At 37.6% G+C, this 21,448-nt stretch overlaps 1 protein-coding gene across 1 annotated transcript in view; it reads right to left on the bottom strand.

The window, feature by feature from the left end:
- Positions 1 to 5,711: 5,711 nt before the first annotated feature.
- LOC114906433 (probable ubiquitin carboxyl-terminal hydrolase FAF-X) overlaps positions 5,712 to 21,448 on the bottom strand; it is a 140,464-nt gene continuing 124,727 nt past the window's right edge. The window contains exons 34-44 of the mRNA XM_029241229.1: positions 19,994 to 20,738; positions 19,484 to 19,607; positions 18,487 to 18,712; positions 17,817 to 17,946; positions 14,545 to 14,730; positions 13,913 to 14,133; positions 13,740 to 13,828; positions 9,929 to 10,085; positions 9,564 to 9,776; positions 9,076 to 9,171; positions 5,712 to 8,382 (exon numbers count right to left, since the gene is read on the bottom strand). Of these exons, the coding sequence (XP_029097062.1) occupies positions 8,245 to 8,382; positions 9,076 to 9,171; positions 9,564 to 9,776; positions 9,929 to 10,085; positions 13,740 to 13,828; positions 13,913 to 14,133; positions 14,545 to 14,730; positions 17,817 to 17,946; positions 18,487 to 18,712; positions 19,484 to 19,607; positions 19,994 to 20,738 (2,325 nt within the window). The 3' untranslated portion in view covers positions 5,712 to 8,244. The remainder of the gene's footprint in view (positions 8,383 to 9,075; positions 9,172 to 9,563; positions 9,777 to 9,928; positions 10,086 to 13,739; positions 13,829 to 13,912; positions 14,134 to 14,544; positions 14,731 to 17,816; positions 17,947 to 18,486; positions 18,713 to 19,483; positions 19,608 to 19,993; positions 20,739 to 21,448) is intronic.

The raw sequence follows: 21,448 nt of genomic DNA, 5'->3' as shown, positions 1-21,448 counted from the left end.
GGCATCTGAGAAGGTGAGAAATCCTGGGAGATAACACATTTCATAAGCAGAATGCAAAATATCTCAAAAGGCGAGAGAGGCCCCAAATCATGCAATGGTTAGTTTTTATGGGCTGGGTAATTTCATAGCCTAAGGAGTGGGAGGATTATCCCAACTATTTTGGGGAAGGGGTAGGGATTTCCAGGAATTGGGCCACCTCCTACTTTTTGGCCTTTTATGGTTGGCCTCAGAACTATCCTGGTGCCTGTGGGTGTGTCATTTAAACGTTGATATATTACAATGAGTGTATGATGAGGCTCAAGGTCCACTGTAAGTCGAATCCTCCACCATCTTGGGCCTAATCTGTTCTAACCAGTTATGTAGTATCCTCAAGGGCTGTATCAGTCTTTAAGCGTTGTGCCCTGCCCCCTTCCCTTCTGTTTCATTTGTACCACATTACTACTAGAAAACCTTTGATATCTCCCACAACATTCAAGATAATTCAAGATCTGGCTCCAAAGGAGCTCTCTGATTAAATTTTTTTCTATACTCTGATCATTTCCCATCCCTCTTGTCCACCTTGTCGCCAACTGGTACATCTACTACCATCGTTGCTGTTTCACATCATCTGTTCTGGACTGTTCAGTTTTTCTTGGAACACTCAGCATTTTCCTACCTGTATACTTTGTTCTCCTCCACAAAAGATACTATGTTCTTGCCTCTCAAATTCCTACGAAGTCTTCAACATTCACACACACTTTCCCTTCCCTGTGCTCCCACAGCCCTTCTGTATTTTTGTTTTTTTAAAAAATAAATTTATTTATTTATGGCTGTGTTGGGTCTTTGTTGCTGCGTGCGGGCTTTCTCTAGTTGTGGCAAGCAGGGGCTGCTCTTGTTTGTGGTGCGCGGGCTTCTAATTGCAGTGGCTTCTCTTGCTGTGGAGCATGGGCTCTAGGTGCACAGGCTCAGTAGTTGTGGCTCACAGATTCTACGTGCCAAAAGTACAGAAGCCCGCGTACCTAGAGCCCGTGCTCCGCAACAAGATAAGCCACCGCAATGAGAAGCCCGCGCACCACAACAAAGAGTAGAGCCCGGTTGCCACAACTGCAAAAAGCCCACACACAGCAACGAAGACACAACGCAGCCAAAAATAAAGAAATAAAATAAATTTAAAAATAAAAAGAAAGAAGAGAATAGAGTCCTGCAAAAAATTTAAACTACAACTACCATACCATATAGCAATTTCAGTTCTGGGTATATATTCAAGAGATTTTTCAGAGACTTGAACAGAAATTCAGGTATTTACACACCCATGTTCATAGCAGCACTATTCACAGTAGCCAAAAGGTGGAAGGCAACTCAACCGTTCATCAACAAATAAATGGGTAATATGTTCACACAATGGGATATATTCATACAATGGAATATTTTTCATCTCTGAAAAGGAAATCCTATAATTTGCTACAGCATGGATGAACCTTGAAGACATTATGTAAGTGAAATAAGGCCTTCACAAAAAGACAAATAATGTAGGATTCCACTTATATGAGGTGACTAGAGTAGTCAAATTCATAGACAGAAAGTAGAAAAAAGTTCCCAGGGTATCGCCTGTGGGGTAAAGGGGAGTTGGTTATTTTGGAGAAAAAGAGATGGATCAATGATGTACCCAGAACTGCATGTCCACAATAGATAGAATTTAAACACTGGATTACTGATAAATTGAGGAAAGAAAATGTGACACTGGAATATGAGGAAGAGTAAAAAGAAGGGAATGGGAGAGGGAAGACCAGAAAGCTGGGAGATGAAGAGCGAGCTGAGAAGAGGCACAGAGTAGAATGTAGACAGACTCTTGACTGTGGGAGGGCCTCAATTCCATGAGAAACTTACTTTTATCCCCACGCCTAAGATACTCCTAACACACGGCCCAATCCTTGGCAGTTGAGTCCAGAGGATCCTCATCTGATGACATGTTTCTAGCCTCTCACTATTTTCTTGCATCTTCCTCTGGATCCATCTCAGCTTACCCCTTTCTCTAACAGTGAAATGTGCATTTCTCCACGTGGCATTAAAGAACTCTGCAGGAAATTTCCTGGTGGTCCTGTGGTTAGGACTCCGTGCTCCCAATGCAGGGGGCCAGGATTCAATCCCTGGTCAGGGAACTAGATCCTGCATGCATGCCTCAACCAAGAGTCCACATGGCACAACTGAGACCCAGCGCAGCCAAAACAAACACACTGCAGAGACCTGGATATTCTGTCCCTAATTTTACCCCCCAAATTCTATGTGGTATATTGAAAATTTAACTCATACTTTACCTCTGGTGGGAGACTGAAAGGATACTTTGTGAAGCCTCCCTTAGATCTCCTGGGATAGCTTTTACTGGTTTGCAGTGCTTGTACACAGAAGCTGAAGGCTCTGCTAATCAGTTACATCTGTAAATTTCTAGAGGATTGCACTTGGTGATTACACTCACTAAGCTGAAAGTTTCTGGGAACTATATAACCCTGATCCCCTATATCCTCTAAGCAATGATTAAGTATGTAGGAGTATTCAAGTTCTTATCCCTTGAAGCAAGGCAAGACAGTTTGTGAGGTATAATTTACACTTCAAAGCTCCTCCTGGATCAAGCTGAGGCTAGCCTTCTGAAGCCATGTCCCAACTGGCTTTTTCTAGTTTCCCCTTTCTGCTTCTTTCATTCTCTTTCAGGTTCCTCTTGAGAGTCATTTGCTTAAGAATTGCATGTTGACCTCTGCATTTAGATAATGCTGTCTGTGGCAGGGGTCTTCCCCACCTCTGCAAACCTAAGCACTTGAGTCCTGCATGTACGTATACACACAAAATAAATAATTTGTTTAGCTCTCAATTTTCACTCTCAGAAAACAGTGCAGTGATTACAGGTTTACTTCTCCCTGAGAGCAACCTAATGAATGTTTTCTTCACTCAACATAAAATGACTGAGACCAAGGACACCTTATCTTGAAGTTCCAGTGGAAAGGAGTCACACGTGCTATAGCAAAGGGCTACAGAGAAAGGCTTTTGGGACCTTACACTAACTTGCATAGCAGGAAAAATGTTTTAAAATAGCACACTGTCTATGGATCGTCACACTGAAGCTAAACTAGCAGAATATATATTCTGGTGATCTCTCTGCCAGATAACAGCTGTCTTAGTTCAACCTACTATGACACAGAATGCATTACTTAACGATAGACATTTATTTCTCACAGTTTTTGAGGCTGGAACTCTGAGATCACAGTGCCAGCATGGTCTGCATTGGTGAAGGCCATATTCTTGATTTACAGATGGATGCCTTCTTGCCATCCTGTGCCCACATAGTGGAGAGGGACCTGACTCTTCCACATTTCTTCTTACGTTTCTTCTCCCATTCAAGAGGGCTCTACTCTCATCACCTAATCACCTCCCAAAGATACTACCTGCTAATACCATATCATTAGGGGAGCACTGTACATCTTTAAATCTGGCTATGGATCTTTTAAATGGGGGCCAAAAGAATCCTCTCTGGCACAGTTTGACGCGAAAAGAAAGTGCCAGGGAGTTAATAACCCAGGGCTGATACTTGCCCAATTCACAATGGAATCCAGTGGACAAATACTTTTCTCTTCCTTGTACGCTGACAATCATGAGGCCCATTCTACAAGCTTCTCAGAAAGATCACAGGGACACCAAACACTAGTTACCCATAGTAACTAGTAATGGATTGAATTTTCCTCTTGTCTCTTAAATACCATTCTAGGACTTCCCTATTGGCACAGTGGTTAAGAATCCGCCTGCCAACGCCGAGGACATGGGTTCGAGCCCTGGTCTGGGAAGATCCCACATACCGCGGAGCAATTAATCCCGTGCACCACAACTACTGAGGCTGCACTAGAGCCCACAAGCCACAACTACTGAGCCTGTGTGCTGCAACAACTGAAGCCTGTGTGCCTAGAGCCCATGCTCTGCAACAAGAGAAGCCACCGCGATGAGAAGCCCGCGCACCACAATGAAGAGTAGCCCCTGCTTGCCATAACTAGAGAAAGCCTGTGCGCAGCAACGAAGATCCAACACAGTAAAAATAAATAAATAAAAATAAATTTATATAAAAAATATGCTTCTACAATGTCAATGACTAAAATGGTCTCATAATGAACAGGTTAATTTGAGGATGATTAGAGATCATGCCCCAATTTTAAGCATCAAATGAGCAAGTCTGAAAGAATTCGTTTATAATAAACTTCCACATGGAGGCATGTTTTATTCTATATCATGAACATGTTAGGAATTCCAGAAGTTATGTATAATTCCAATCCTAATTTTGATTTCCCTAGGACTGTCTTTTGAGAAACTCTCACGGTGATCCTAACTGTAATGTTCCATATGTATTTAATTCATTACTGATGTCCTGATGTACAAAAACACAGCAGCTACTGTAACAGGGAAGAGTCAATTCTGACTCCATGTTGGATCTGTTTCTTTTACTTTTCGTTTGCTTTTGTTATAATCACTGTCTATAGCTGTAAGCATCCTGCCTTAGGGATCTCTATCCCTCTGCCTGAATATTAAAGTGCCTTCGTTCAGCTCACAGAGAGACACTTTGACCCTGCTCACCTGTGAATGGCTGCAGAAAAGAAGAAATTAACACATCCCCTCTTATTTTGCGGGCGTCTCACTATTGGGGCCTCTCCCTTTGCGGAGCACAGGCTCCACACAGGCTCCGACGGGCAGGCCCAGCGGCCATGGCTCACGGGCCCAGCCGCTCTGCGGCATGTGGGATCTTCCCAGACTGGGGCACGAACCCGCATCCCCTGCATCGGCAGGCGGACTCTCAACCACTGCGCCACCAGGGAAGCCCGACAAATGGCTTTTTTACTTTACTTCCTCACCTCCTCTCCCTCTCTGTGCTATAGAAGAAACTGGCATCCAGATCCCAATATGGTATTTCAGGAACCCTAGTTCTCCATGTTCTTGGTCTGCTGGCTTTCTGTCATATTCTTTGCCTCAACAACTTGTCTCCTGATTTATTGGGCTGTAACAAATTTGGCTTAGCCAGCCAGGAGACTCACTGCCTGTGGCTAGCTGGTCCTGGTCAGGAGATATTGGGGCAAGTCCCTAGCAGCTGCCAGGACCATGTGTCCTGAGGATCTTCCCTTCAAAATTCCCTGAAGCAGCACTGGCTACCCCAGCCCTTGGCAGTTGGAGCAAGTAACCAACAAACTTACCTGATAAAAGGCAGATGTATTATAATTAAAAAGTTAAAAGTAGGATCTCTCTCGCTATCTTAAATTTCCTAAGGTTACAGAAAACCTAGAATACACTGATTATATATATATAATGGTACCTATATGGAGTAGTGGAAATAAGTACCTTCTCTTTTAATCACATTTTTTCTTCTTTGTACAATTCCAGTTAGAGGCCTCTTGTAAAAAAAATTTCCTATCAATTCAATTAAAGTACCATCAAACTTGTTTTGTTAATTCTTACAAATACACTCAACTTTCCTTATTTGTAGATTCTATATTTCAAATTAATAATTTGCCTAATCAATAAAATTTATTTATAACCTCAAAATCAATGGTAGCACAGTGGTTGGGAATCCACCTGCCACTGCAGGGGACACGGGTTTGAGCCCTGGTCCGGAAGATCCCACATGCTGCAGAGCAGCTAAGTCCATGCACCACAACTACTGAAGCCTGCGCGCCTAGGCCCATGCTCCAAAACAAGAGAAGCCACAGCAATGAGAAGCCCATGCACCGCAACGAAGAGTAGCCCCCGCTCGCCACAACTAGAGAAAGCCTACACACAGCAGCGAAGACCCATAGCAGCCAAATAAAATAAAAAAATTAAAAAAAAAAATCAATAGTCCTGTGGCTATTCACAGTCATCACAGAGCAGCAAAAATGTTTATGCATCTGTTATTAATGTTCCCAGATAAAGGCGGGTCACGATTTGCCTTTATATTTCCCCTGCCATACTATAAAAAAGGAGTCATTTTCGGGGTACTGAGTGGCATATTCTATTCTTTTTTTCTGATTTTTGGTTATGATTTTGCTATTTAAAATAGACCCCAAGTGTTTTAAGTGCTGTGTAGTGTTCTTAAACACAACAGGTCCGTGTCACTTTGAGAACTTACGTTTTCAATAAGCATCATTCAGATGTGAATCTTATAGTTCTGCTGCCCTTGAGTTCAATATCAAAAATATATATTAAATAAAGTATCTTTGAACAGAAACACACATAAAAGAAGATTATGTATTGATGGGTTCAAAAGTACAACCAGAGGCTTGCAGGGTCCTAACCCAGTACTTCCCATACATCAGTATTTGTTAACTCAGTGCTCATGGCAACTCTTTCTAACATAATTACTGTAAATAACAAAGACTGACCACAGAAATATGCCCAAAGCACAAGACTACTTACTTTAGGAAATTTAAAAATTAACAATACTTGTTTTTCTTTTCTGTAATTCCTGTATGGTAAAGGGCAAAAAGCAAACCATTTTAAAAACAAAAACTCAACGTGTCTGAAATGCTGAATTCAGTGCATGTCAAGGCATGCTATACAAAAAATTAATTTTATTGTAGTCTGTAAAAAGAAAACAAAAGAGGAACAAGAAACAAAAACACAACACAGGACAAAAGTCTTCTTAAATCAAATTCTATTTGTGTGAATTCAGCAAAATAATTTCTATAAAACAAAACAGCAAAATATTTAAATAGTATCGGATGGGCTGTATTTGCTTGCAGGGATATTTGGTTTTTAGATAGGTTCCAAAATATTATGCACATTCAAAAGTTACCAATTCTTTTTTTTTTTTGCGGTATGCGGGCCTCTCACCATTGTGGCCTCTCCTGCTGTGGAGCACAGGCTCGGGATGCGCAGGCTCAGCGACCATGGCTCACGGGCCCAGCCGCTCCGCGGCATGGGGGATCCTCCCGGACCGGAGGCACGAACCCGAGTCCCCTGCATTGGCAGGCGGTCTCTCAACCACTGTGCCACCAGGGAAGCCCACCAATTCTTTTTTAAATATAATGTTTACTCACAAGTTGCCTGGAATCCTGAAACAAATTTTTATTCTAAAATAGTACTTCAGAATTATATTAACTAACTTGAAATTTATTATTTAATTAAACTCACAACAATAAGAGTTTTGGAATGGAAAAGAAAGTGGGATAATTTTGCTCTCAAGTAAAATAGTGATTGACAAGAAAATCATCCAGACATCTTGGTACAATGGTATTTCAAACTACTGTGGAACCCTGATGATGTCCACTTCATCAGGCTGCAGTTGAAGCAAAATTTTAGAAGGTTCACCTAATAAACTATATCAAAAAACAAAACAAATGCACCAAATACAGTCTTCTCTTATGCTCCCCACATTCTGGTATGGCAAAATTTTACGTATTTGTTTTAAAATCTTAAAATTCTTATCATCAGTATTTTCACATTCTGTATACCACCAAGAAGACTGAACTGTCAAACATTAAATATGAAGAAAATATATGTAACCAAAAACTGCTTGTTTGTCACATCTCCCCTTGTTTTATTTATTCTTGGTATAAGAAATAAAAGCTCTGGGCAATACAGCTGTCACTTTGAGGAAACTGCTGTCATTGAGGTAAATTTGTCCTCACTGGCTACACAAACTTAGTGTGAAGCCAAGCTAAATGTTATAGCATTACTACAGCTGTAAAGTGATTAATGTTTTACCAGAATAAAAAGGTAATGAAAAATATGCAGAAACAGTGTTATTACATCATCAATTTTCAGGTATCTTCCATGTAATTCAAAGCCTTACATGGCTCCAGTAACAAGAGTTAACAAAAAGCTACTGGTGTGATTGACATGAATGGCCTCTTTCAATGTTACCTTTTTTCTTCTTTATTTTGGTAAAGGATTTGATCCAATTGCCACAAAGCTGAACATACTGGTTGCCAAATGCAGCAAACAGAAAAAATTATTTTTTTGTAGAACTCTGACATTCATCAAAAAAATTTTCTTGCCTAAGAATGAACAGTCAAACATTAATATATTATATAAACCTCTGCCATTTACATACTGCTATCAGCCATTTATTACAAAACATTATACACTTTCTCCTGCAGGTGGCTCACATACTGACAGCAAATATCTGCAGATGAGACAATGAATCAACTCTCCACTCCATGCTGAACAATTTCTCTAGTTTTAAATACTAGCCAAATATAGAAGTTTGGACTGTAAGGCCTAAGTGCCTGGTCTTAAAGGAACCAGTTAATTATGGGAATTTCACTGATCCTTCATTTGAGATGAGGATACTTCTTCATTGCCTTCATAATTTTCTTGTGGTCGTTGGCTAGTTTTCTGATGGTTGTTCAAGTGATGTGCTGCCGGCCCTGTATACGGCTGTCCATGCACGTGATTATTCTGAGAAGGTGAAACAGATCAGCATGTCAGACTTTTCAAATTAAAATGAAAAATCATGGTGTAAAGTCTGTCTAAAAGTAGACATGAGTCTTTTTTCCTTGGGGTGGGACTCAGCAATCTCTGATTTTAACAAGTGCCTTCAGGTGATCTGAGGGACGTTAAATTTTGGAACCACTGCCTTAAGATGTGAATTAGTCTCGTTTATGGTTTAATTGAGGACAATCTTTCCAGAAACTTGTTTTTGAATGAAAGTTTCTTCAGATAAAACTTTTTCATCAGTTATCATTCTTTCTTTCCAACTACTGAAGTCAATCAAACTGTTAATTTTACAAGACATTCTTATTGCAACTAAACATTGCATAGAAGTAACCAAGACACTTCTATTCTTAATATTATTTCAATAGTTATTAATTTTATGTTAATAAATCACACATTTTTATTAAACACTCCAGCTTTTAGTTCAAGAGGGCTGCCTAGTAGAGAAAGAAAATACTACCAGGTTAGTCAAAACATGCTATTACATGACCCCACTCCAGCCACTCTTCTTCTTGTCAAAGTTATTCTAGATAGTCCCTTTACTACTTTACAGTCACAGGTAGTAAGTTACAGAATATGTAAGAAAAATAAGTAAATAATTTTTAAGTAAAGCACAAAAATTTGGGGGATAATGAAAACAAGTAAACTCCTGTTCACCTGTTGATAGTGAGATCCAGATGAATGAGGATATAATGGCGCATCTTCTGGTGGAGATGATTCATGCTCATCTGGGGCATCTTGGTCATCTGGCTCCTAATATTAAAATATTTAAAAGAGATTAAGAATGTGATTATAAAGCAACTTTAAATTTATTTTTAATCTTTAGGAATAAATTTTTTCAAATCCGTAAAGCTGACCTGTTTAACATGTTTTCATTTACTGCAGATAAAATAATTCACAATTAGAGAAAAAGTTTGATTTACCTAGATATATGAGTTTCAGACAATTTCACAGAAATTTCTCCAAATTAACTCTAACAAAGGAGTCAGCATGCTTCTTTGATTACTTGAGAACAACCAACACTAAACGTTAAAGCCAATAAAACTGCATGACAAAATTTTTTACACAATAAACACTGGCCTATAAAAAGTTACTTCTCTTTCTTCCATTTTTATCTGCTGCCCATTAGTGGTTTTTTTTTTTACCTCTTCTGGACAGAGTTCACAAGCTTTTGCCAGTGTCATCCTAGCACTATGTGATCTCTCTAAGAAATAACCATTTGATGTTTCATTGCTTTGCACTGGAGGAGACCAATTATTGTAAGTGTATTGAGGATTGCCAGTGTATGGTCTTCTTTCAAGTTCATCTCCAAGCCATTCCACTGCCCAGGTCCACTTTCTTTTAAGATCTCCATTACCCTTGAAAAGAAAATAGAATTGTTTATGAAAGAATTTGGAATAATTTTTATGTTAGCTTAAAATGCTGACTCCAAACTTTCATGATTCTTTTCTTACAAAGCACCCCTTATTATGATTCAGATTGTTTCAAAATTATAAGAAAAAATTCTCACCTGTAATATTTGGTAAGCAACTGGACAACTGCTAAAGAGAGCTACCATACATTTTATACACTGGTATGCTCTTTTTTGATAGTGATTCTTAGAGCGCTGGATAGTATCGAACAACCCATCTCGATCATCTGGGATTCCTTTAAGTGCATTATGAATTCTAGAAAAGAACCAGATACATAAATTTGCGGTATCTCTTAGCTAACATTCTGGAGCCTACTGACTGCCATTCAATACACAATTTTTATTTTATTTTCTTATTTTATTTTTTTTTATGTGGTACATGGGCCTCTCCCGTTGCGGAGCACAGGCTCCGGACGCGCAGGCTCAGCGGCCATGGCTCACGGGCCCAGCCGCTCCGCGGCACACGGGATCCCCCTGGACTGGGGCACGAACCCGTGTCCTTTGCATCGGCAGGCGGACCATCAACCACTGAGCCACCAGGGAAGCCCTCAATACACATTTTTGATGTAATTATCTGATCTATTTAACTCTATAGTTAAATTACTAAGAAGGTACCATTAGTAAACCCACTTCATGGATGAGAAAACGAGTACAGAATTCAAACAACTAATGTCACATAGCTAGCAAGCTGGGGAGCTAAGTATGACTCAAGAGTCTGAAGTCCTATGAAATTATTATCAATTTGAAATGATTTCCCTACACTGTAATTTAAACGAACAATTAAGGATACTACTACTAAATTGTTCTCATTAAAATTAACTATAAACTATGTCTTCATGAATGCCTCAGCTGAGAACATATTTACTTGTAGTTAGAGCATTACTTCAAGGCTGCACTTCAGAGTATAAAGTCTAGTTTCTATGAAAGTGATATAATCTGGCAGTACAAAATTAACTTGAATTCTAATCAACATGGTGGGTAAAGCCATTTTCACTGCCAAGAACTGGCTGAATTGGTAATGATCAATGATTTCATTTCACCTCTAGCCAAAGCTCAACATAACATTTTATATAGCCAATGGAGTCCTATTCTCCTTAGTAGCCAATTAAATTTATAGGTAAAAATGTGCCTTCTGTAGTATCAGTAACTGAACATGAAGTATCTAGAAAAAATTCTCTTGCATACCATTTGTTTTACTTAACAGAATATCATTATATTCCAAACCAAAAGCAGGGCTTTTTCTTTTGTTTACATGTTTCTGTTTTGCAGTACATACATTCATATAAATCTTGTTCAGAAAATATTTCAGTAGTTTTTCTTTTTTTTGGCTGTCACACTTGGCATGTGGGATCATAGTTCCCGGACCAGGGACTGAATCCACACCCCCTAGCATTGGAAGCGTGGAGTCTTAACCACTGGACCTCCACAGACATCTGAGTAATTTTTCGAAGTCTAATCATTCCAGACAAAAAATAACATGCATAGGCACTGTTTAGCTGGAAACACTTGTAGTATATATTCTATTTTTACTCTTTAGTTTTAATTGATAACAAAGTGATACTCAGTATTTCTGCCACATCACCATTAATATCAACTACTTTTTTAAGCCATTATAATCGATATTGTTTTTGCCCACTTTGTTCTGTTGCCAATGACAGTGCTTGGCACAAAGTACACACTTTGTAAATAACTCTTAAGTACTGTTTATTAAATAAACCAAATGGTCATTTTACAAAACACTTCACATTTAAGCTAATAACAATCCCATACTAATTTGTTCACAAAAGCTCACTATTGTGCACATTAATGCAATATTTATACCTTTACTATTATCACTTCCTTGAGTGAAACTAGAAGGCTAGGATGAGACTGATGAGTTTAATGCATCTGTAAGAAGTCACACGGGACTTCCCTGGTGGCACAGTGGTTAAGAATCTGCCCACCAATGCAGGGGACATGGGTTTGAGCCCTGGTCCAGGAAGATTCCACATGCTGCAGAGCAACTAAGCCTGTGCACCACAACTGCTGAGCCTGCACGCCCAAACTACTGAAGCCCGCGTGCCCTAGAGCCTGTGCTCCCCAACGAGAAGCCTGCGCACCACAACAAAGAGTAGCCCCTGCTCTCTGCAAACAGAGAAAGCCCACACACAGCAACAAAGACCCAACACAGCCAAAAATAAATTAATGAATTAAAAAAAAAGTCACACAGTAAATAACATATGCTTAAGTTCTTTAGAAAAATAATTGAGTAAAAATTAGATCCTATTAAAACAGACTCTAAAAGTATCCAATTCTGTCAAGATACTGAAATAGGTACTAAATAATAAATGAATATAGGTTGTAACATTTTTGTTTCATGGTAATTTGTTTCTGGTTAATAATATTTTGAAAACACTGATTTTGATTTTCTGGAAATTTAAGATGCTAAATTAGTTGAGAATTTGAAAATATTAATTTAAGAAGTCTAATGTATTTCCAGTCCCCCTTAAATACCTGATTAAAGTGATTTATCATTAAACACTGTGTTCTACAAATTTATTAAAAACTTAAAGTCATTTAAATTTTTTCATTTCTATTATTTATTCAAAAATTAAGATTTTACTGGTTGTTTTGAGGATCAATACACAGACATTTCAATTTGTACACAATTCTTAACATTATGTACCAAAAATCTAAAATATCATGTAGTTGTGATTCTTTTAACAGTTATTCCAGTGACCTTCCAGCTTAAAATTTGGAGGCAAATTTTCCTTAATAGAATATCAAGTACCAATAGCTTCATATTATATTTATTTATTTATTTATTTATTTATTTTTGTGTGTGTTGGGTCTTCATTGCTGCGTGCAGGCTTTTCTAGTTGCAGTGAGCGGGGGCTTCTCTTTATTGTGGTGCATGGGCTTCTCACTACAGTGGCTTCTTTTGTTGTGGAGAATGGATCTAGGTGAGTGGGCTTTAGTAGTTGTGGCACGTGGGCTCTAGAGCACAGGCTCAGTAGTTGTGGTGCATGGGCTTAGTTCCTTTGCAGCATGTGGGATCTCCCCACACCAGGGATGGAACTTGTGTCCCCTGCACTGGCAGGTGGATTCTTAATGACTGCGCCACCAGGAAGTCCCCAATATCTTGAAATACTGACATGTTGTTATATCATAAGTCCCACTAATTCACAATTTAATATCATACACACTACATACTCAAATTGTCAATTGTTCACAGCACATTAACAAAGTTACTAGGAAAACTGGACTACCATGACCAAAGATGTTACAGAGTGCCCAAAATTCTGAAGGTCATTTTCACAATTTTCTTTTGCTTATTAGAATGACTAATAGGTGGCAATATGTATACATATAAGTCCCTGTGGGGAGATAAGTGAGGGTCAAGTGGTAAATTTGAGCCACTAATTCTATATCAGTATTCTTAGGCTGAGTTTTACTGCAAAGAACACAGCAGAATTTTGGGAAGAACTCTGAAGGTCTGCTGGTAGGTAGGATAACCTTAGGTCAAAAAAGTTACTGCTGACTCCTCATATACTAATAAAACTTCTAACAGGCTAAGGATTATTCTTAAATATCTAAATGTTACTTAGTGTAATGAATTAAAAAACAAGCATATGTAGTCCTAAATTACTATTAATGGAACTTAAAAACTTATCAAAAGCCTACGTTAGTCTTAAGTTAAAAAAAGTGAAAAACGTTAAGTACAAGGAAAAAGAATAGTAATAAGCACGAAACTGCAGTTTTAAGAAAAAATAAAACCGATAGGGAAAACATTCATTTTTTATGTTATATTTTTAAGATTAAGCATTTAATAGAGATTCAAGAAGTAAAAATATATTCGGCTACTAGAAATGTCAGTTATTTCTAGAACCTAGAAAAATGTAATTATTCTGGTAGCAAAAAGTGTATCCACCTGTGAGTCTGCCAAGAATCCTCTATTAGTAAAATCTGCAGAAGTAGATCCAAATATGGCCGTAGTTCATAGGTGTATGAATACGCAACCTAAAGACAGGTAAAACATAACTGAATTTCTTATTTAAAGGAATAGTTAAATTACAGGCATATGAATGTTTATTTTCCTTTAACCTGCCAGAGAAGTTCACTGAGGACAGTAGACGAGAACTGAGGATTCTCCCAGCAGCAAAACCGAAGCAATTTGATGGTTTCCTCTGAGTTACTGCAGTCTTCAATAATTTTCTTCACATAACTTGTTCTCACAAATAAAATGTCTGCCACATTTTGCTGAATTGGCATTATAGGCTGTGATAAATTAGGGTCACCAAAAGGACTGGGAAGAGGGGGATTACCTAGAATAGATTTGTCATCAATGAAAAGACAATACACTTCTTTGCAAAACTGCAATACTAAATTTTTTATTAAAAACAAAATTATAAATTAAGTGTCCTAAGCACAATAAAACATTCATTAAAATGATCAGATATACTAAGATAAGATGCAAAAATATAAATGCTGACATTGAAGACAAAAAAAAAATAAAGTTAAAATTCTTACACCATTTCATAAATAAGGGATTTATCATAGTAGGTGGTAAATTTTGAAAAAGGTCTCTTGTAAACATGTAAAAAAGTTAACGGTTTAAAAACATAATAAAGCATATAGTCTTTTACTTCATTTTTATAAATGTCAGGATTTTAATTTAGTACAAAAGCCTAGCATTCATTTTAAAGTACTATAAATAATGGAACATTCTACTTTACCACTGATTGAAGACTGCATTCTTGATGAGACATTGCAACAGCGGATCAGCTGAGACACTACTGAGTATAACTTGCCTAATTCAGCATACTGATATTTGATTGGAGGACCTGGACCTTCATCTAAAGACACAAGCATAAAGGTAGCAGGTACACTCAATTTCAGAAGCTGTGTCTTTTCTGCCACACCTGTAAAAAAGGGACAAGAATAATGTTTAGGAAAAACAAGCAAAAATAGTAAGAATGGAAGGTTCTGCTTTAATAAAAAAGTAACTATGTATGGCTGCTTACAATTTTTATGATTAAAGCTCATCTCCTTTGATTAGACTGCACAAATACAGATAAAACAAAAAATACATTGATTTAGTTAAAGTAAATTAAAAACAAATGTTTTTATTTTTAGCTGCATTGGGTCTTTGTTACTGCACACGGGCTTTCTCTAGTTGTGGAGAGTGGGGGCTACTCTTGGTTGTGGTGCACGGGCTTCTCATTGAGGTGGCTTCTCTTGTTGCGGAGCGCAGGCTCTAGGCATGCAGGCTTCAGTAGTCGTAGCATGCGGGATCAGTAGTTGTGGCTCACAGGCTTAGTTGCTCTGCAGCATGTGGGATCTTCCTAGACCAGGACTCGAACCCTGCTTTGGCAGGTGGATTCTTAACCACTGCACAACCAGGGAAGTTCCTAGTTAAAGTAAATTTAATTATTCTAACTGTGAAGTAGTGATCATGACTCTGGCATTCCAATTATACTAAGCCCTAGAGAAAAGTACACTTTGTAGGGCCTAGAGAGACCAGAGGAGCCTAGATATTGTCTCTCAACAAAATAAGGGAAGATGACAAAGACAGAAACTACGCTAAACAAGAAACAAGGTAATCTACCATCTTCTCTTTTTCCCCTCTCTAGAGAAAAATTTTTTGGGAAAAAAAGCCTAAATTTCCTGTTGCTTTGTTTTCTAATTTTTCCATTCCTAATTCTCATTTTAGTTTCTCTCCCAAACTTGGTTTGAAGCTAAAAAACAGTTCTCAAATTTAACTATTTCCTTGTTCTTGAATCTTTTACTTGGGATTCTGTCTCTTCCATTTTCTATTTCCTCTCTCCTTCTGTCCGTCCTTTCTTATTTCCTCCCTTTTCTATTTCTTACTCTTAACTGTGGATTCTTTTTTTCTAGCTCTTAGAAGATATTTTCCCCCGAAGTTCTCATTCTACACTATCTCTTAATACTGCTTACTTTCCTGTGACTAAATATATAGTCATTATAGAATCTATAATCATTCATATAGATGACTCCAAATTTTGGATGTATGTATCTCACTGTTTATTGGAGTTCTTTTCTAAGGTGTACAACATACTTTTAAAATTTAATCTGCCTAGATAGGTTCCTATTCCTAGGTTTCCTCTCAGTAAATGGCAACACAGTTCTCTTAGTTCCTCAAGTCATACCTTGGACATACGTCTTTCCCCTGCTCCATTCATTCAAATATCCAATCACCAAGGTCTGCTGATTCTCTCATAAAAGCTCCTAAATCTTTCAAGTGTTATCTTCCTTATTGCCCACTCCATAACATAAGGCAATAATTCTATCTGTCTATAGATAATACTACAATCTCTAGCCTTGTACAACTGTAATCCATTCTACACTATAGCAATTGTAATCTTATTTTTACTGTAATCTTTCTAAGGTAAACCTTGCTAAAAATGTTATAATGGCTCTCAGTGCCCGCACAAGACCTGCAAAAAGAGCAGGTCCATCACCTATCTCATATCTTTCACCAGATCATGTCACACAGAAAAACGTTCATGTTGTCCAGTGAGCCAAGTCATGTAATGCCAAGTCTTTGCATCTACCGTTCACTCTGTTTACAAATTCCCTGCAACACTTTCTCTAACAAATTTACTCTGTTTTTAACAGTCTCTTCAAAAAGTGGTGCTGGGAAAACTGAACAGCTACATAGAGAAGAACGAAATTAGGACATTCTTTAAAACCATTATACAAAAATAAACTGAAAATAGATTAAAGGCCTAAATGTAAGACAGGATATTACAAAACTGCTAGAGGAAACGAAGGCAGAACATTCTGACATAAACCATACCAATATTCTTTTGGATCAGTCTCCTAAAACAAAGGCAATAAAAGCAAAAATAAACTAACGGGACCTAATTAAATTCAAAAGCTTTTGCATAGCAAAGGAAATCATCCACAAAACAAAGACAACCTCCTGAATGGGAGAAAATATTTCCAAATAATGTGACCAATAAGGGGTTAATACCCAACATATACAAATAGTTAACACAACTCAACATCTAAAAAACAAGTCGATTCAAAAATGGACAGAATTGAATAGACATTTTTCCAAAGGGGACATTCAGGATGCTAAAAGGCCACAGGAAAAAATGCTCAACATCGCTAATCATCAGGGAAATGCAAATTAAAACCACAATGAGATATCACCTCACACCTGTCAGTATGGCTATTGACAGAAAGATAGCAAATAACAAATGTCTGCAAGAATGTGGAGAAAAGGGAACCCTCCTACACTGTTGGGAATGCAGATTGCTGCAACCACTATGGAAAAGTTTGGAGGTTCCTTAGAAAACTAAAAACAGAAATACCATATGATCCAGCAATCCCACCCTTGGGCATGTATCTGGAGAAAACCATAATGCAAAAAGATACATGCAGCCCAGTGTTCATAACAGCTCTATTTACAACAGCCAAGGTACGGAAACAACATAGATGTCCATCAGCAGAGGAATGGATAAAGAAGATATGCTATGTGTATACAATGGAATAATACTCAGCCATAAAAAGAATGAAATAATGCCATTTGCAGCAACATGGATGGACCTAGAGATTATCATACTAAGTGAAGTCAGACAGAGAAAGAAAAATACTGCAAGCCACAACTGCTGGGCCCACGTGCCACAACTACTGAGCCCACGTGCCACAACTACTGAAGCTCGTGCACCCAGAGCCCATGCTCCACTAGAGAATCCACCACAGTGAAAATCCCGTGCACCACAACGAAGAGTAGCCCCTGCTCACCGCAACTAGAGAAAGCCTGCGTGCAGCAACGAAGACCCAATGCAGCCAAAGATAAACGAAAAAAAAAAAAAGAAAAAAAAAGTTATACAGATAATCTGCAGTGGATTTCAAAGGTAAGTATGGAATAACTGCTTCTACTTTAGAAGAGATTAGTTCCCAACACTGCAATAAATGCTTTCATCATTTATTATGTAAATACAAAGCAACACATTAAAAAGAATATGAAAAGTCTTACCTAAATTGGCATACATTACAAACAGATTGAAATACTGCTGTAAATGACGGCCATGTTCCGAAACTTCCCTTCTCAGGAGATTTAATACTGCTCTTAGTAAGTGATCGCTCAAGCTTAAGTTATCACATGCCTGTGAACCATAATTTATTATTTTATCAGCAATAAGATATAGAAAAGTATACTTCTATTTGCATTAAAAGGGTATGTTTACACAGAGGTTATTAGGCAGAAGTATCAGGTAGGAAATTATTAAATACATTTGCTTTTTGGGAAATGAAATACACAGCTTGGGTAGATTTCATTGCACATGTTTTATACTGTTTTTGAGTGTCAGATAATAATAATAAAATAAAAACCACTTGGAGTTTTATGCTAAAAATGCTACTCAACGAAAGATTTAAATTCAGCCATTATAAAATTAAACCTTAACTGAACATACAGAATCTGAAGACTCAGTACACAGCTGCAAGTAACCGAATAAATAGAAATAATTTTCCTTATATTTTAAAGTGCCCAATAATCAAACATTACTGTGAAGAAATTTTAACGAACTCGATGTGTGCAACCATTTCATATATGTCAAACAAATGCATATGTTTACTGATTTCACCTGGCAGAAAACAGAATTTACATTTAAGTATTTCATAATTAAAGAAAAGCTTTTGATTACCTGACTAGAAGGTCCTGGAGATGTGAAAGATGAAGGACAAGGCCCATCTTGCAAAGAAAAATGTGCAATAAATACTATAAGTTTTGCAAATGCACCCCTCACTTCTGCACTAGGGCACTCAAGAAGGTATTCAGAGAAACGATTTGAAACATTGAAAAGGACATTATGAGCAAACCAAAAACGTACGTTCTTGCTGTGACGGAGTAGAATGCACAATACATCATACCTAAAACAGAAAAATATATGATTTTTCATATATTTTCATTTTAGGTGCTTCCATTTTAACTGCTACAGTGAACCAACAGGTTTCTGTGAATCAAATAAAGCGGAAAGAGCTCTACAATTAATGTTCTTAGTTGTTGCTGTTTTTTTTTTTTGGCTGAGCCACATGGCTTGTGGGGTCTTAGTTCCCTGACCAGGGCTTGAATCCGGGCCCTTGGCAATAAAAGCGGGAGTCCTAACCACTGGGCCAAGGGGGAATTCCCGATTATAGTTGGTTTCAATACAAACTTCAGCCCTGTGACCTGATCTAGTCCCATAGTCACAAAATGAATTAAATGAGAACTGTATATTTAGGTAGATACAAATCTATTAATAAACTCTTTCTGATCCAGTGATAACTCTTTAACATCTTCTAATCTGAGAGATGCTAAGAACAGTTGTTACATTAAGGTATTAAAATGTCTTCCATACTTTTACAATTATAAACTTAAGACTATAATCATTTAAAAATCCTCTACCTTTTTAAACGTAAGCAGATTCCATGTAGTAAAGATATAGAATATAAGTAATAGAAACAGGAGCCAAACGTTGAATAATAAAAGGCACACTAAAATTAAGCATTTTAAATACAATTTCTCTCAACATTACTACCAAGATTTTTATACTATATTTAAAATTTGAAGTAAGATTCCCACAGTTAGGGGTAAATAAAGCAACATAATAATGAACCATACCAACTCTAAGTACAAAGTAAATAAAATTCAAAGCCATATACCAGTCACTGGCAGGGCCACGAACTATTTTCTTGGTGTGAAATCCAGTGGTAAAGAGGAATCTAGCTGCAAGCTGAATACTAATCATAGTGATTTCTTCTGCTTCAGGCAACAAGTGATCTTGTCCTTAAATAAAAAGCACATGAACAGTCAAACACACTTTTGTTTAAATGTGTTTAAATAAATGCTCCATGTTTAAAAAAAACTTTTAGTCAAAAAGTGAACTTCAGCACTTACCTTAGCACTTAACCAATCCATGTTTCAAACTAATGCTTAGTGAAAACTCCCATAAGTTAACAGCTCTTCTATGTTTCTAGATACTGACTATTCAAAGGTATGGGTATATTAAATACATGACTTTAAAATAACTGGCACTGAATATGCTGACACATTTAAAACAAAATGAGTCTAAATAATTTTATGAAAAAAAAGAAGGTAAAAGAATGCTGAAGTAAAGCACTAAATACATATTGATACTTGATAAACTTCTAAGTTAAATTCCAGAAACTTACCTGGAGCAGGGCTTAAGTAAACTCCGTTACATGTAAGCAGTTTTTTCACAAATTGAAAATATTCTAAACTGTACTGCATTCGGTTGTGCATGAACTGCACATTTTGTTTCCACACACTTCTCTCAATGGCTGGTGACATCTGATAGGGTTTTGTGATAGTTAGCTCTGATACATATCTTATCATTTCATCATCTTGGTCTATTGTGTCCATTCGTTCATAAAGGAGTATATAAGCATTCCACCACCTTTTCTGCCTCCTGTATGACATGCGCTTCATCATATGATCAAATACTTCTCCCATGTACTCTCCACCAAAACACTGATTTTTCATTTCTTCATCATCATCCATTTTACACTCTGTTACATCTCCATCATCAAATTTATACCAGCGATTTCTCTCACCATCTTTACCATTCCTCTGAATGATGTAGGAATAATAATGTCCACCACTTGCTTGACCACTGTGTACAAGCACCCCCACAAGTCTGTATTTTGTGCTACCTGCTGTCTCACATTCAGATTGCTCATTCTGTTGTATCAACTGCATCTCTGGGTTTACATCATCTCCCTCCAGCTTTTCAACACCTGATACTGTGTAAGGTTCCATGTCCAGCTCTCGTGGAAATTCAAAATAATCATTGAATTTAATTGCACATTCTCTTTCCCAGTCATAGTCAAATCGTTTCAATTGAATAGCAAGAACGGGAGGCAATTTTTTAATTAGCAACCGCTTTACTGTATCAACCTACAATAAATGGTAAATATTAAGTGAATGTTCTTCTATAACCCAAATAAAACAGAAGAATTTTAATAATACAATTTAAAACTTTATGATCATCTAAATGTATTTACAAACAGATAAATTATAACATAATCAAGATCATTCATCACTACTTTTTCAAAATACTTATAACCAAGCCTAAAAATAGGTAATCACTCATCTGTTGCAAACTATAAAAATCAGTGATATAAAAACTAATAACTGGGCTTCCCTGGTGGTGCAGTGGTTGGGAGTCCACCTGCCGATGCAGGGGACGTGGGTTCGTGCCCCGGTCCGGGGGGATCCCACATGCCACAGAGCGGCTGGGCCCGTGAGGCGTGGCCGCTCCACGATGGGAGAGGCCACAGCAGTGAGAGGCCCGCATACCGCAAAACAAACAAACAAAAAAACCTAATACCTGGCTCCACACTCCCACTGCTAACTGATGTTACTTTTCTGACCTTTAGCTTTATGTTAATGAATAAAATCTGCCATAAGCAAACTGAAGAAATACTGTAAGCAATAATATGCTAATATATATAGCACTTAGTGACAGATAACATGCTAAATGCTGCATTTAATCCATACTACCTTCTGAAAAAGTGCTACCAAGGTTTCTTCTTTAAAATGCATGGATTAAGAGTGGCAAGTTGTATACGAAGAAACTGCCCTAGCAGAAACTGTGTCAGAGCTGT

This window comes from Monodon monoceros, unplaced genomic scaffold (genome assembly GCF_005190385.1).
Source record: "Monodon monoceros isolate NGI ecotype Baffin Bay Population unplaced genomic scaffold, NGI_Narwhal_1 Super_Scaffold_22, whole genome shotgun sequence".
Classification (NCBI taxonomy): domain Eukaryota; kingdom Metazoa; phylum Chordata; class Mammalia; order Artiodactyla; family Monodontidae; genus Monodon; species Monodon monoceros.
The sequence above is the reverse complement of the archived record's forward strand: the minus strand, read 5'-3'. Positions and strand labels throughout refer to the sequence as shown.